This window comes from Belonocnema kinseyi, chromosome 9 (genome assembly GCF_010883055.1).
Source record: "Belonocnema kinseyi isolate 2016_QV_RU_SX_M_011 chromosome 9, B_treatae_v1, whole genome shotgun sequence".
Taxonomy (NCBI): Eukaryota; Metazoa; Arthropoda; class Insecta; order Hymenoptera; family Cynipidae; genus Belonocnema; species Belonocnema kinseyi.
Window position 1 is genome coordinate 127,403,435 of NC_046665.1, and position 14,657 is coordinate 127,418,091.

General features: G+C 26.1%; 1 protein-coding gene across 5 annotated transcripts in view; it reads left to right on the plus strand.

Moving 5' to 3' along the window:
* The window catches only part of LOC117180308 (protein similar), a 122,894-nt gene that overhangs the window by 94,019 nt on the left and 14,218 nt on the right, over nucleotides 1-14,657 (plus strand). For all 5 annotated transcript variants that reach the window (XM_033372735.1, XM_033372737.1, XM_033372739.1 and 2 more), the window contains exons 8-10: nucleotides 3,172-3,598; nucleotides 8,350-8,593; nucleotides 12,162-12,508. In XM_033372735.1, coding sequence (XP_033228626.1) covers nucleotides 3,172-3,598; nucleotides 8,350-8,593; nucleotides 12,162-12,508 — 1,018 coding nt within the window. The remainder of the gene's footprint in view (nucleotides 1-3,171; nucleotides 3,599-8,349; nucleotides 8,594-12,161; nucleotides 12,509-14,657) is intronic.

Genomic DNA, 14,657 nt, shown 5'->3' on the forward strand with positions numbered 1-14,657 from the left:
ATTTTCGTGTACAACGTTACCGGCTGATGCCGTTGGAATTGATTATTGAAATATATTTTTTTACATCTATTATTATTAAGCTTTGTACTTAAACGTAGTTTTATTTCGGCTCTTGCATTTCTCCAAGTTTGAGATCGATATTTTATGTATAAAAAATGATCGAACGTTCAAAAAATGTTGAGGTTCAAAAAAAAGATGAAATAATTTTTAGTGAAGTTCCTACCAAAATGCAGTACCTAAACGTACTTTATTGTATCCTAATACATTTCCCAAAGTATCAGCTTGATATTTTATTTACAAAAAAAGTTCTTAGGTTCAAAAAAACATTCAGTGAACGGAAAAAGTGAGATCGGTAATATAGGTATTTAACTGTGTCACATGCCCTTAAGTGAAAATTTTAAATTTTTTGTAGAATAATGCAACTGTTTGGTTAACAATATAACAATCAATTTGTTTTTGTTGAGGATTCGTCTATTCTCTTGAAAATTCATATTGTTTGGTTTAATTGAACTGTTTTGTTGAACATTAAACTATTTTCTTGAAAATTCCTTCGTTTTACTTAAAAACTAAACTATTTGTTTAAAATTTCAACTATTTTGTTAAAGATTCAAGTATTTGTTTGCAAAAGCAACAGTTTCGTTGATATTTAATTTTTTTTGTTGAAGATTCAAATATGTTGTTAAACCCAACCGATATTTGGTTTAAAATTCATCTTTGCAGTTTGAAAGTGTGCAATAATTAAAAATTGTAAGTATTGTAATGTGCATACTTCATTGTAATTTAAATTGTGACTCGATTAATTAAAAAGCATTAGAATTTCAATTGCTTTAAAATTCCATGAGAAGTTTGTTTAAAAATAAAAAATAAAAGAATAGAAATGAAAAAGTTGCCAATATCGATGTGATTAGATGACAGATGACAGACTGGTTTTAAAATTGGTTCTCGTTCGTGAATCAGAAGGACTCTGACGAGCGCCAAACATACCATGCGCAAGCTGAAAAGCAAACCACCCTGAAAGTTTCATCATTGCCCCTGCGCCTCGAAATCAAATTTTTGGTCAGTTGTCAACCAGAGTGGTAGCAAGTACTCAAGAACTCAGGAATTCAAACAATATTCTTGGACCTTTCCCAATTTAAGGCTTCTTCATCTCTATTCAATTGAACTTGATATTAAATTTCTGTGAAATTATATCCGTATATCAAGGTTTTCAATTTTAAAAAGTCTCAACGACAGTGGTGTCTTTAGGTGTTGATTTAAAAGTGTGTTGTCCAAAAGGAAAAAGTGTGCAGTGGAACAATAACTTAATATTCTAAACAAAATTTCCAATTTTCAAAGCTGTCATCTTAAAAGTATTAAAAATCAAGGTCAATTTTTATTCAAAGTATTATAATTTAGTGTCTAAGTTTTATAATTTCCTATTTATTTGTTCTATTATATTTTTGGTTGAAAATTTAATTAGTTTGCTCAAAATTGAACAATTTTAGTGTAAAAGTCAACAATTTCGTTGAACATCAACATTTTTTGTGAAAATTCATCATTTCTGGTTGAAAATTCGACTTTTTTGTAGAAAATTCGTCTTTCCTTCTTGAAAAATCAAAAATTTCTTGCTTTTTTTACTTAAGAATCTTTTTTACTTGAAAATCCAACTGTTTGGTTAAAAATTCATCTTTTTTCTTGAAAATTCGACTACTGAGTTAAAATTTGAGAACTACGTCGTTAAAAATTTTCATTTTATAGAAGACTCATAATTTTAGTTGAAATACACCTGTTTAGTTGCAAATTTAATTATTATGGTAAAAACTTATTTTTATTGTAGAAAATTAATCATCTTTGTTGAGGATTCAAAAGTTTTCTTCAAAATTCATTTTTTTATGAATCCAACTGTTTTTAATTTAAAATATCAATTAATGCATCTTTTTTGGTTAAAATTGTATGTACTTGGCTTTACTCTTTCGTTGAAAGTTCGTATTTTTTTTTGTTCAAATATGAATAATTACTTTCTTCGTTCAGAATTCATCTTTTTTGGTTTAAAATTCAACAATTTTGCAGAAGATTCAACAGTTTTGTTCAAAATTAACTCTTTTTGTTGAAAATTTATATTTTCAGGTTGAAATTTCAACTTTTCGCATCCTGAATTATATTTTTCTTGGTTGGAAATTCATTTCTTTTGGTAGAAATTGAATATATTGTTTTAACAATATAAAAATTATTCTTGGTTGAAAATTAGGCTTCTTTATTAGAAAATAATCATTTTAGTTCAGGAGTTTACTATTTTGTTGAAATTTCATTTCTTCATGACTTTATCTATTTTTAATTTAAAATATAATATTTTTCACTTAGAGTTGATCTTCTTTGATTCCAAATTAACTTGCCGAAAATAATCCTCGTAGTTAAGGATTGAATAATTTTTTTAAATTCATCTCTGGTGGAAAATGTAATTATTTTGTTGATTTTTTTTAGGAATTGATCTGTTTCGATTTAATATTAACATTATATTTCGTTGAAATATAAACTATTACTTTTTTTGTGGAAAATTCAACTACTTGGCTAAAATTTGACCTACTTGGTGAAAAATTATTATTTTTTAACATTCATCATTTTAGTTGAAAATTCATCTCTGGTTGTTAATTCAACTATTTATTTAAAATTTATCTACTTATTTAAAAATTTCCCTTTTTTTAGAAGAAAATTAATCTTCTTGATAGAGGGTTCAACTATTTGGGTGAAAGTACGTTTTTTCTGGATTAAATCAACTTTTTAAAATTTAAATGGCAAATAATTTTTGGTTGAAAAATAATTGTCTATCTGAGGAGTTATAAAGTCAGGAATCTAAAAAAAGAAATCAAATAATTTCCCTAAAAAAAATATAGAATTTGGAGATTAAGGATTACAAGAATGGATCACTGGTAGAAAATGGACCAGTTTCGCATTCTGAATTATGTCTTGGGTGGAAGAGACAATTTTACCAGGTCAATTTCACACAATTATCAAGTCGTTGCGACCAGTTAAAGACAGTTTAGTCCTCGATTTCAAAGCAAGCTCACGTTCTACTCTTGCAGATTTATTTTTTGAATCAGATGTCCCTCCCTCTCGCAAAATCAAAAAAAAAATCCCTGCCTGAGAAGTTAAAAAGGCATTCATTGTTAATGAAAAATTAAATGATTGTTTCAGTGGCTTGGAGTGTGAAAACGAAGTGTACAGCATTCGCCAATTGGAGGCGCGAAGCGCTTCGGTAAAAGAAAATCAGCTTTCGGAAAAGTTGGATTCAGTTCTTCGTCCTCCACTTTTGGAGGCCGTGGATCTTTTGGACGGGCCGGTAATTTTGAAAAGTCCAATTCGAAAAATTCAAAGAGGTCCATCGCAAGTCACGGCTTCCCTCTTCCAATTCCTGGATAAATCGAAAGAGGAGAAGGAAAATATCTTTGAGGAGCTGGTTCAAGAGGAAGAAGAGGAAGAAGAGGAAGAGGAGGAAGAGGAAGAGGAGAAAGGTGAAGGTGCTTTTGCTCGTAAACGGGAGTTGATCCAGCGAAACGAGATTCAAAAGCAAAACCAGAATAATTGTCACGTAATTCAGGACGAGAACGAGCCTCCAACTCAGGTAAATTGTCATTCATTCAAATTTCGAAGGCCTTTCAGTTGGAAATTTTTTATTCAAATTTTCAATTTTCGGCGAGTGTTAAAATATTGTTACATATTTTTATTGGCAATAGCAATTTTAGACGAAAAATACTCATATATAACAAACAAATATTCAAGATTGTAAATCATGTTTTGAACCTAATATTTTTTGTTTAAAAGACTATTTCCGATTAAAAAAACGCGAACATAACATAAAATTTACAAAATTTAATCTTCTAAATTTAATTAGGTTTGATTAAAATTGCTTTTTTCCGGTCAGAAATCTTAGCGTAACCCAAAATTGTTGAAAAACTGTAAATGATCTTTGGAATAAATTTTAAAAATTTACATAGTTGAAATATTTAATGACTTTTGTTTAAAATAACCAATTTATTGTAAAAAAAACTTTAATGTAACCTGGAACTGTTCTCAAATTTAAAATCTTGTTCGAGGAAAAACGATTTTTGTTTGAAAATACCAATGTCGGGTACCAAACGCTAACGTAATCTAAAATTGTTAAAGAATAATTAGTGAATTGATAATTATTTCTGTTTAAAAAAAAAAAAAAAACAAATTTCAGGTGAAATCCACTAATATAAGATAATCAGTTAAAAAAGTTTGAATATTCTTTCAATTATAATATAATTTTTTATAACAAAATAATAATTTTCGACGAAAATACTAAAACAACATAAAAAATTGTTCCATAATCTTTGAAATTTAATTTTGTTTTTTCTTTAAATTCCCGATTTCACGTGCAAAACGCCAACATAATCTAAAATGGTTAAAAACCATAATAGTTGAAAGATTCTAAATCTTTTCTAATTCTTAAAATAATTCTAAATTATAAAAAAATTTTGTTGTTGAAAATGCCAATTTTCGAATTACAACGCCAACGTTACCTAAAATTGTTTAAAAAATTACGAGTCTTCTTTGAAATCATTGGAGTTAAATATGATTATTCTTCTTTAAAAATATCAATTTCACATAAAAAATCACATAACCTAAAGATTTTGAAAAGTTGAAAATATTATTTGAAATCTAATAATTTTTAAATTAAAAATAACATTCTTTTTCTAAGAAAAGTATTGATATAACATAACGTCAAATTATTCAGAATTACAAATCGCTTCGAAATTTAACTTTTTTTTTATTAACCGATTTCTATTGAAAAACGTTTAGCAAATGTTTAAACAACAATGAATTTCGTTCGAAAATACCAATTTTTTCGTAAAACGCTAGCGTCATCTGAAATTGTTAAGAAATTATGAACCATTAAAATCTAACGATTTTTGTTTAAAAATACAAATTTCAGGTGCAATTCACTAACATAACCTAAAATAGTTTTAAAAAAAGTAAATATTCTTTGAAATCCAATGAATTTTTATAAAAAATACCAATAATTTTAGACGAAAAACACTAATATAACATAACCTAAAAGTATTCAGAATTGTTTAAATTGTTAAAAAATTCTAAATCATCTTGGAACTCGAACGATTTAGGGTTAAAAACACGAGCATAACCTAAAATGTTTTAAATTAAATTTCGTATTTTCTGTGAAATCTAATGATTTTTTTTATTAAAAGTACCGATTTGCAGGTATAAAACGGCAACAAAAAGCAAACAATTCTGAATTTAATGACTGACTGCTAATCTGAAGAATTATGAGAATCTAACAAATTTAGGATTTTAAAATTAAAAATACAAATTTTCGATGAAAAATACTAACATAACAAAAAATGTTTTCAAACTGTTAATCTTCTTTTAAATATAATGATTTTTTTACTATTTTTACTATAAAAATACCGGTTTCTGGTACAAAAACCCAACATAACCTAAAATTGTTCAAATTTAAAGTCCTCTGTGAAACATAATTTTTTCCGAGTGTCTAAAAATACGCCAAAATAAGTATGGCAAAAAATTGCAACTGTCTGTTATTGGCAGAAAACCCTTTTACAATTTCTTTTTTTCAATTAAAAATAACCATTTTCGACGAAATTCATTTGAAAATACCAATTTTCGATATAGAACACCAACATAACCTAAAACTGTTTTTAAAAAATGTAGCTTTTTGAAAATGAAATGCTTTTTTAATTAAAATTGTAAATCGTCTTTTAAATATAATGATTTTTTTTCTAAAAATGACCGATTTTCGCCGAAGAAAAGTTAATATAACTTTAAATTGTCTAAAATTTTTAATATTCCTTAAACTCTGTATCGGTATTCACCTACATTTGTACGCAAATTTATAATCTTGTTTTGAATGTAATAATTTTTTACCATTTTTACTATAAACATACCGATTTCTAACATAACCTAAAATTGTTCAAATTTGAAGTCCTCTGTGAAACATAATTTTTTCCGAGTGTCTAAAAATACGTCAAAATAAATATGGCAAAAAATTGCAACTGTCTGTTATTGGCAGAAAACTCTTTTACAATTTTTTTTTTCCAATTAAAAATAACCATTTTCGACGAAATTTATTTGAAAATACCAATTTTCGATGTAGAACACCAACATAACCTAAAATTGTTTTGAAAAATGTAGCTTTTTTAAAATGAAATGCTTTTTTAATTAAAATTGTAAATCGTCTTTTAAATATAATGATTTTTTTTCTAAAAATGACCGATTTCCGCCGAAGAAAGGTTAACATAACCTTAAATTGTCTAAAATTGTAAATATTTATTTAACGCTGTATAGATATCAACCTACAATTGTATACAAATTTATAATTTTGTTTTAAGTGAAATATTTTTTTTACCATTTTTACTAAAAAAAATAACGATTTCTGATGCGAAATACCAACATAACCTAAAATTTTTCAAATTCGGAGTCTTCCGTGAAACATATATTTTTTTTCGAATGTCTAAAAATGCGTCAAAGTAAATATGGCGAAAAAATGGCGACTGTCTGTCTGTGATAAGTAGAACACCCTTTTCCAGATTTTTTTCCAATTAAAAACAAACATTTTCGACGATGAACACTGCAATAATCCAAAATTGTTAAAAGATTTAAAATCCTGATTAAATTATATTAGTTTTTGATTGGAAATACCAATTTTCGATGTGGAACTTTTGGAAATGAAATGATTTTTAAATCAAAATTTCAATTTTCGACTAACAATCAGAAATTTTTGAAGCTTGTAATTTTTTTTTTTATTTTGAATAAATATCATTGGAAGTAAATATAATTTTTTTAAACAATAATTTTATATGCAAAACGCTTACCGTAAATTGTTAAAAAATGGTTGATCATTGAAATCTAATAATTTGATTAAAAATACCTATTTTCAGCGTAAAACACTAACGTAATCTAGAATGGTCTTGAACTTGATTTTTGGTTTTAATGATTAGTTTTCTACGAAAGAAGACACTTTTTTAACAAAGTTAAACTTGTAACCAAAGAGAACAATTTTCAAGTAAAAAGGTGCATTTTCAACCCAACAGGTGAATTTTTAACAAAGTAGTTTTATTTTAACCTATTATTTTACTATTCTAAAAAATTTAGGTTGTATAATTTCCGGTGAAAAAAAAAACAACTTATGCAACTATTTTTAATTTTAAAATATCAACTATTACATTTTTCATTCAAAATAATATTATTTGGTTATAAAGTTAACTAATTGGATATAGGCTCAAGTAAATACTTAAAAATAATTTTTCTGGTCGAAAATTCATAATTTTAGTTGAAAGTTCATCTGTTTGTTTGAAACTTAAAATATTTGATTAAAATTTGGTATTTTTGTATGAATTTAACTCTTTTTGATTTGACATTAAAATATTTTTTTATTGTAATATGAATCATGGCATTTTTCGTTAAGAATTCGTATTTTTTGGTTAAAAAATCAACTAATTTGATCCAAAAATTCAACAATCTGCTTAAAAATAAACTTTGTTGAAAATTCATATTTTCGGGTTGTAAATTCAATTGTTTGCATCCTGGATTTTATTTTTATGGGTTAGAAATTCGTCTATTTTGGTAGAAATTTGATCTTTTTTGATTAAAAAAAAATTTTTTTGGTAGAAAACTAATTTTCTTGGTTGAGGATTCAACAATTTTGTTAAAAAATTCGTCTCTTTTGGTAGAAATTTAATCATTTTTGGTTGAAAATGTAATTATTTTGTTGAAGTACCGTTTTTTTTTTGATAATATATCAACCATTATATTTTTCCTTATTAGTATATTTATTTTGAAAATCCATCCTAATTGTAGTAAAATTCTACTATTATAGTAAAATTATATTTTCATAATAAATTATATAAAATACTAAATAATAAATTAAATAATAAAATAATAAATTATAGTAAAACATAGAATAGTAAAATACTATTTCCCACTAAAAAGTTGTAACATAAAACAATAAAATATGTATAATACTTTTACAATTCAATTTCATAATTTGAAAGCTTTAATTTAACATCAGAAGAGTATTGAAAAACTTTATCGTTTTTAAATTGACACAAGGTTTTCTATGATTTTTCTGATGAAAAGTGATTATTTGTAGATTTAATTTTCAAATAAAAAATTTTAAGATATAAAAGAGCTTCAAGTATTAAAATGATTGCGAGCTCTTCAGTTTGAAAGTTTCTACTTGCGAAAATTATTTTTGAAGCTAGGCAAATTCGATTTTTTTAGATTAATTTATTGTTATTAGTATATTTGTTGATATTTGTTGATATTTGTTGATATTTGAATAATAATTGAATGATTTGTTGTTTAATTTATGTTTAGAATAAATGCAAGGTGGTATTGGAACCGATTAATCGCAGTCGTCCAGTTGCTGAAGTCATCGGAAATTGTCGTTATCCTCTCGCTGGCTCGACTTTTGGAATAAATCAGGATCAGCCAAATCAAGTTCCGCAATCAATTAGCAGATCGCCACCGCACACAGCAACCGCGAGTATTTTTGCTCCCCGTACAAAGGACATGAACAAAGGCTTTCTTACCTTCAGTGAAGATCAACCTGGCCTCACCAGTAAGTTCAAATCAAACTTTTTTCTTCTTATTTATTTATGCCCCAAAACATTTTTATGGTTTTCCAATTTTTTATTTCTCTCCGATTGATTGCCAAAGCTTTTCAAGTGGAACTCTTTTTTCAATTTGGAAATTTTCAAAATTTTATTATTTTATTTGCACTCATAGCCCAAATATTTACAATTTAATTTCATTGAATTGTTCTCCAGCAATTTGAAAAGAACTTGACAAAATAGTCATACATTACATTTTAGAATGCAGAGAATCCCGCACCAAACGTACACAAAATTACTTTTAATCAAAATATCTAATAATAATTGTTTTTCAATAATTTCCACTCTACAGATCAATAATTCGAAAGAAAAATTTACAGTTTTTACTCAAACAATTATCAAAATTCCCATTTTTATATGTATTTTAATAAACCTGGCAAAATCAATCACGTGCTTAAATTTTTTTCTGTTTGAGGAGAAACTAATGTTCAACAAATTTCGCGCAACTATTTATTTTTCAGGTTCATTTCTTTGTTTTAAAGGTTATATAAATAAATATAAATTGCCCGAGACTCTTGAAAAGAAAAACGAAAAAAGGTTTTTGAAAGTTTCAGAAATGTTAAATAAAAATTCAAAAAGAAAGTTTATCTTTAACTGAGTAGGTAAATTTAAATAAAAAAGTAATTTTCAAAAAAAAAAGTTTATTTTCAACTATAATGATTAATCCTCAAACAAAAAAAATGAATTCTTAGGAAAGTTTTCAATTTTCAACGAAAGAGTTGAGTTTTTCAGGTAAAAATCAAAATGTTTTAGAAAACATTTGACTTTTTCAAAAAAAAAGTTGAAAAAGAATTGAAAGATTTTCGACAAAAAAGTTCATTTTTAACCAAGAAAGATGACTTTTCTACAATTAGGATGAATTTTCAAAATAAATATACTAATAACGAAAAATGTAATGGTTGATATATTATAAAAAAAACGGTACTTCAAGAAAATAATTACATTTTCAACCAAAAATGATTTAATTTCTACCAAAAGAGACGAATTTTTAACAAAATTGTTGAATCCTCAACCAAGAAAATTAGTTTTCTACCAAAAAAATTTTTTTTTAATCAAAAAAGATCAAATTTCTACCAAAATAGACGAATTTTGAACAAAGTTCATTTTTAAGCAGATTGTTGAATTATTTGATCAAATTAGTTGATTTTTTAACCAAAAAATACGAATTCTTGACGAAAAATGCCATGATTCATATTACAATTAAAAAATATTTTAATGTTAAATTTTCGACCAGAAATGTTGAATTTTCGACCAGAAAAATTATTTTTAAGTATTTAGTTGAGCCTATATCCAGTTAATTAAATTTTTAACCAAAGAATATTATTTTGAACGAAAAATTTAATGGTTGATATTTTAAAATTAAAAACAGTTGATTTCATAAAAAATGAATTTTGAACAGAATAATTGAATCCTCAAGCAAAATGATTAATTTTCTAGGAAAGAAGACACTTTTTTCACAAAGTTAAATTTCTAACCAAAGAGAACAATTTTCAAGTAAAAAGATGCATTTTCAACCCAACAGGTGGATTTTTAACAAAGTAGTTTTATTTTAACCTAGAAGTTGAATTTTCAAACAAAAAAGTTGATTTTCAACAAACAATATTATTGTTGATATTAAAAGTAAAAATTGTTTTAGTTTTAAATAAAAAAGGCTTGTGTTCAAGTTGAACCAAGAAGATGTTTTTTTTTTAAACATAATTGTTGTATTTTCAGCAAAAAAGAGATTTTTCACTTAAGAAAAAAAATAATAGGCAAATTATAATTTGAACAGAAAAATAATTTTTAATACAAAATACAAATTTTGAATAACTATTTTTAAAGTTTCTTTGTTTATTTTCTTTAAGTTTATATAAATATAATTTTTTTAAGCTTTTAAAACTTAAAAAATTCCAAAATATATTTTAAACTAATTGGAATTGTTCCTCAAATTGTCTTAAAATCTTCTGGATTAGTTATTTACAATTTTGGAAATCTTTTGTTGTAATGTCTTTAAAATCTTTTTAAATATGCTCTTAAGTTAATTAAGAACAAGAATAACTCAAAATATTTACAGGAATGTTTAGAAAACTTTTTTAATATCTTGAAGTCTTTCAAAATCGTTACAAAACTTCAAAATTTTATTTCAAACTTTCATAAATTCATTTTTATTTAAATCTTTTCAAATCTTTAATTATTTTTGACATTAAAAAAAAAACTTGTAAATATCTCTCAAAATGATTTTAATTTTTTCTAAATTATTGAAAAAATTCTTCATAATTATAAATTGTTCCTTAAAATCTTCCTGGTTTTTTTATGACAATTTTGAAAATATTTCAGGATATTTTGACATGTTTTTAAATAAATTTTGTAAAATATAAATTACTTAAAAATTTTCCCAGAATTCTTAAGACCTTTTTTTATTCTCTTGGAACATTGAAACCTTTCAAAATTCTTCAAAAACTGCTAAATTTTTTTTTATTTCATTAAAATTGTTTGGAATGTTTTTAAGTTTAAAATTATTTTCGTATATTTTCAAAACGTCTGAATGTCTATTAAAGTTATCCAAATTTTTTTCTATAAGATTGTAATTTTGCAAAATTTAACAATTTTGATTTAAAATCTTCTGCAGTCTTTTTCGAAAATATAGGAAATCGTTTGTAACGTTTTGAAATCTTTATAAATATTTTCTTAAAATTAATTAGAAATCAATTAAAATTTTTACTGGAAAAGTTTCCAAAGTTAATTTCAAAATCTTCAAAAATTTTGATTCACTAAATTGATAGTGCTGAAAATTTGTAAAATTGATTACTAAATGAATTTGCGCAACCTCATTAACTATGGTTAAGGGATTATTAATTATTCGTTTTTTAAACATTTTATCAAAAAGATCTGAACCGAATTATTGCCATTATTATTTACAATTTAAATTTTTTCTTTTATAAATAAACGTTTAGAATTAAAATTCCTTATTTGGAAGTTGTGGTTTAAAAAATGCAAGAAAATTCGAAAGAACAAACTGAAAACAGCGGGTCAGTGGGTCTGGCCTACAAAATGTGAGACATGCAGCCAAATCTTATCAAAAAGATTTTGAGTAGAATAACATTTCAATGTTCGAAGAATTTTTTTGTTAAAATACATCTAAAAATATGCAATTTGGCAATTGTTTGAGGTAAAACTGTCAATTTTTTTAAAAATAATTTTCTTTTGAATTATGGATCTGCAGGTTTTAAATTATTTTACAAAAAAAATATTATTAGACATTTTGACGATAGGCCTTTTTATAAAAAATTGAAAGCTTCAAAATATGAAGTTATATTCGGATTTAATAAAAATAAAAAATGAATTTGATGTTTAAATTTGCATTTATTTTGTAACCAAAATAGATCTAATCTCAAGCAACTTGATAATAACTTTATCAATTTACTATTAAATATTTCCACCTCTTTCCTTATCTCACTTAAATGTTAATGATTTAAAGAAAGAAGAAAGGAAAATGTATGAATTCCCGGAAAATGAGATATTGTTGCTATTTTTTAGTGTTGAAAGACGAGCCGGAGGATTTGACCCATTTGGCGCCAACCGCCGGTGATGTCTGCGTTCCTCTCGAGGACCCTCCCTTCCTTTCGGAGATGCTGGACGAATTTATCCTCGGAAATGAAAGCTACTGTCCACTCTTGAGTCCAGAACTTCAGACAGAACTTCCTGTTACCGATCTTGGAGAAAGCGGCCTCCGAAATACCGAACATTCTATTCTTGGGGATTCCCTCAAAAGCAGCAACAAGGATCTCGATGTCTCACTTCAGGATCGGGATCCTTTCATTTATCGAGACTCACCTAGTCGAGGGAGTGTCAGCACTGAACTTCACTCACCCACTCTGAGCAGGGTAATTATTTATTGTTTTTATTTATTTCATTACCATCTCTAATTTTACAATTGCACCTCTATTTTTTAAATTTAGTTTTCAAAATTTGGTCTCTTAAAGTCCTTAACTTTGAAAACTTCTTTCCTATAAGTTCTCTATTTTAATATTTTGCCTAAAAAAAATCACCTATTTTCAATATTTTGTCCTTAAAATTCCTTTTTTCAGGATTTGCAACCTAAAGTTCCCTATTTTCAGACCCCCCCCCCCCCGCCCTAAACTCTCCCGTTTTCAAGATTTGTACCCAAAGGTTTGCTATTTCGAATTTTCTTGCAGAAAGTCCTGTATATTCAAGATTTGGTCCTTAAAGTTCCCTATTTTCAAAACTTACTTCCAAAAATTTCCTATTTTCAAGAATTTATGTTTTAAAGTCCCCTATTTTTAAAATCGGTTTCCTAAAATTCCTTTTTTTCAGGATTTAGTGTCGAAAATTCCCTATTTTCAAGATTTTGTCTCTTAAAGTCCTTTACTTTTAAAACTTATTTTCTACAAGTTCCCTATTTTAATATTTTGTCTGAAAATCCTCTATTTTCACTATTTTGACCCTAAAATTTCTTACTTTCAGGATTTTACTACCTAAATTTCCCTATTTTCAGGATTTTTTCCGCCTAAAATCCTCTATTTTCAAGATTTGTACCCTAAAGTTCCCTATTTCGAATTTTTTGCAGAAAGTCTTCTGTATACAAGATTTGGTCCTTAAAGTCCACTATTTCCAAGACTTATTTCCAAAAATTGCCTATTTTTCAGAATATATCTTTCACAGTCCCCTATTTTAAATATTTGTTTCCCAAATTTCTTTTTTTTTATATTTAGTCTCGAAAATTCCCTATTTTCAAGATTGGGTGTCTTAAAGTCCTTTACTTTCAAAACTTCTTTCCTAGAAGTTCCATATTTTAATATTTTGTCAAAAAAAATCTCCTATTTTCAATATTTTCTCCTTAAACTTCCTTTTTTTCAGGATTTACAACCTAAAGTTCCCTATTTCCAGGACCCCCCCCCCCTCTAAAATTCCATGTTTTCAAGATTTGTACCCTAAAGTCCCCCATTTTGAATTTTCTTGCAGAAAGTCTTCTTTATACTTTCCAAAAATTGCCTACTTTTTAGATTTTATTTTGTAACATCCCCTATTTTAAAAATTGCTTTTCCTAATAATCCTTTTTCTCAAAATTTAGTCTTCAAAATTCCCTATTTTCAAGATTTTGTCTCTTAAAGTCCTTTACTTTCAAAACTTCTTTTCTACAAGTTCCCAATTTTAATATTTTGTCTCAAAAATCTCCCATTTTCAAAATCTTGTCCCTAAAATTCCTTATTTTCAGGATTTACAACCTAAGGTTCCTCTATATTCAAAATTTGATCCTTAAAATTCCCTATTTTCAAGACTTATTTCCAAAAATTGCCTATTTTTCAGAATTTATCATTAAAAGTCCCCTATTTTAAATATTTGTTTCCCAAATTTGTTTCTTTTCTTTCTATATTTAGTCTCGAAAATCCCCTTTTCTTAAGATTTGGTCACTGAAAGTCCTTTACTTTTAAAACTTATTTTCTACAAGTTCCCTATTTTAATATTTTGTCTGAAAATCCCCTATTTTCACTATTTTGACCCTAAAATTTCTTACTTTCAGGATTTACTACCTAAATTTCCCTATTTTCAGGATTTTTTCCGCCTAAAATCCCCTATTTTAAAGATTTGTACCCTAAAGTTCCCTATTTTGAATTTTTTGCAGAAAGTCTTCTGTATACAAGATTTGGTCCTTAAAGTTCCCTATTTTCAAAACATACTTCCAAAAATTTCCTATTTTCAAGAATTTATCTTTCAAAATCCCCTATTTTAAATATTTCCAAATTTCCTTTTTTTTGAATATTTAGTCTCGAAAATTCCCTGTTTTCAAGATTTCTACAAGTTTCCTATTTGAATATTTTGTCTAAAAAATCTCCTATTTTCACTATTTTGACCCTAAAATTCCTTACTTTCAGGATTTACTACCTAAATTTCCCTATTTTCTGGACCCCACCCCCCCCTAAAATCTCCTGTTTTAAATATTTGTACCCCAAAGTTCCCTATTTTGAATTTTCTTGCAGAAAGTCCTCTATATAAAAGATTTGGTCCTTAAAG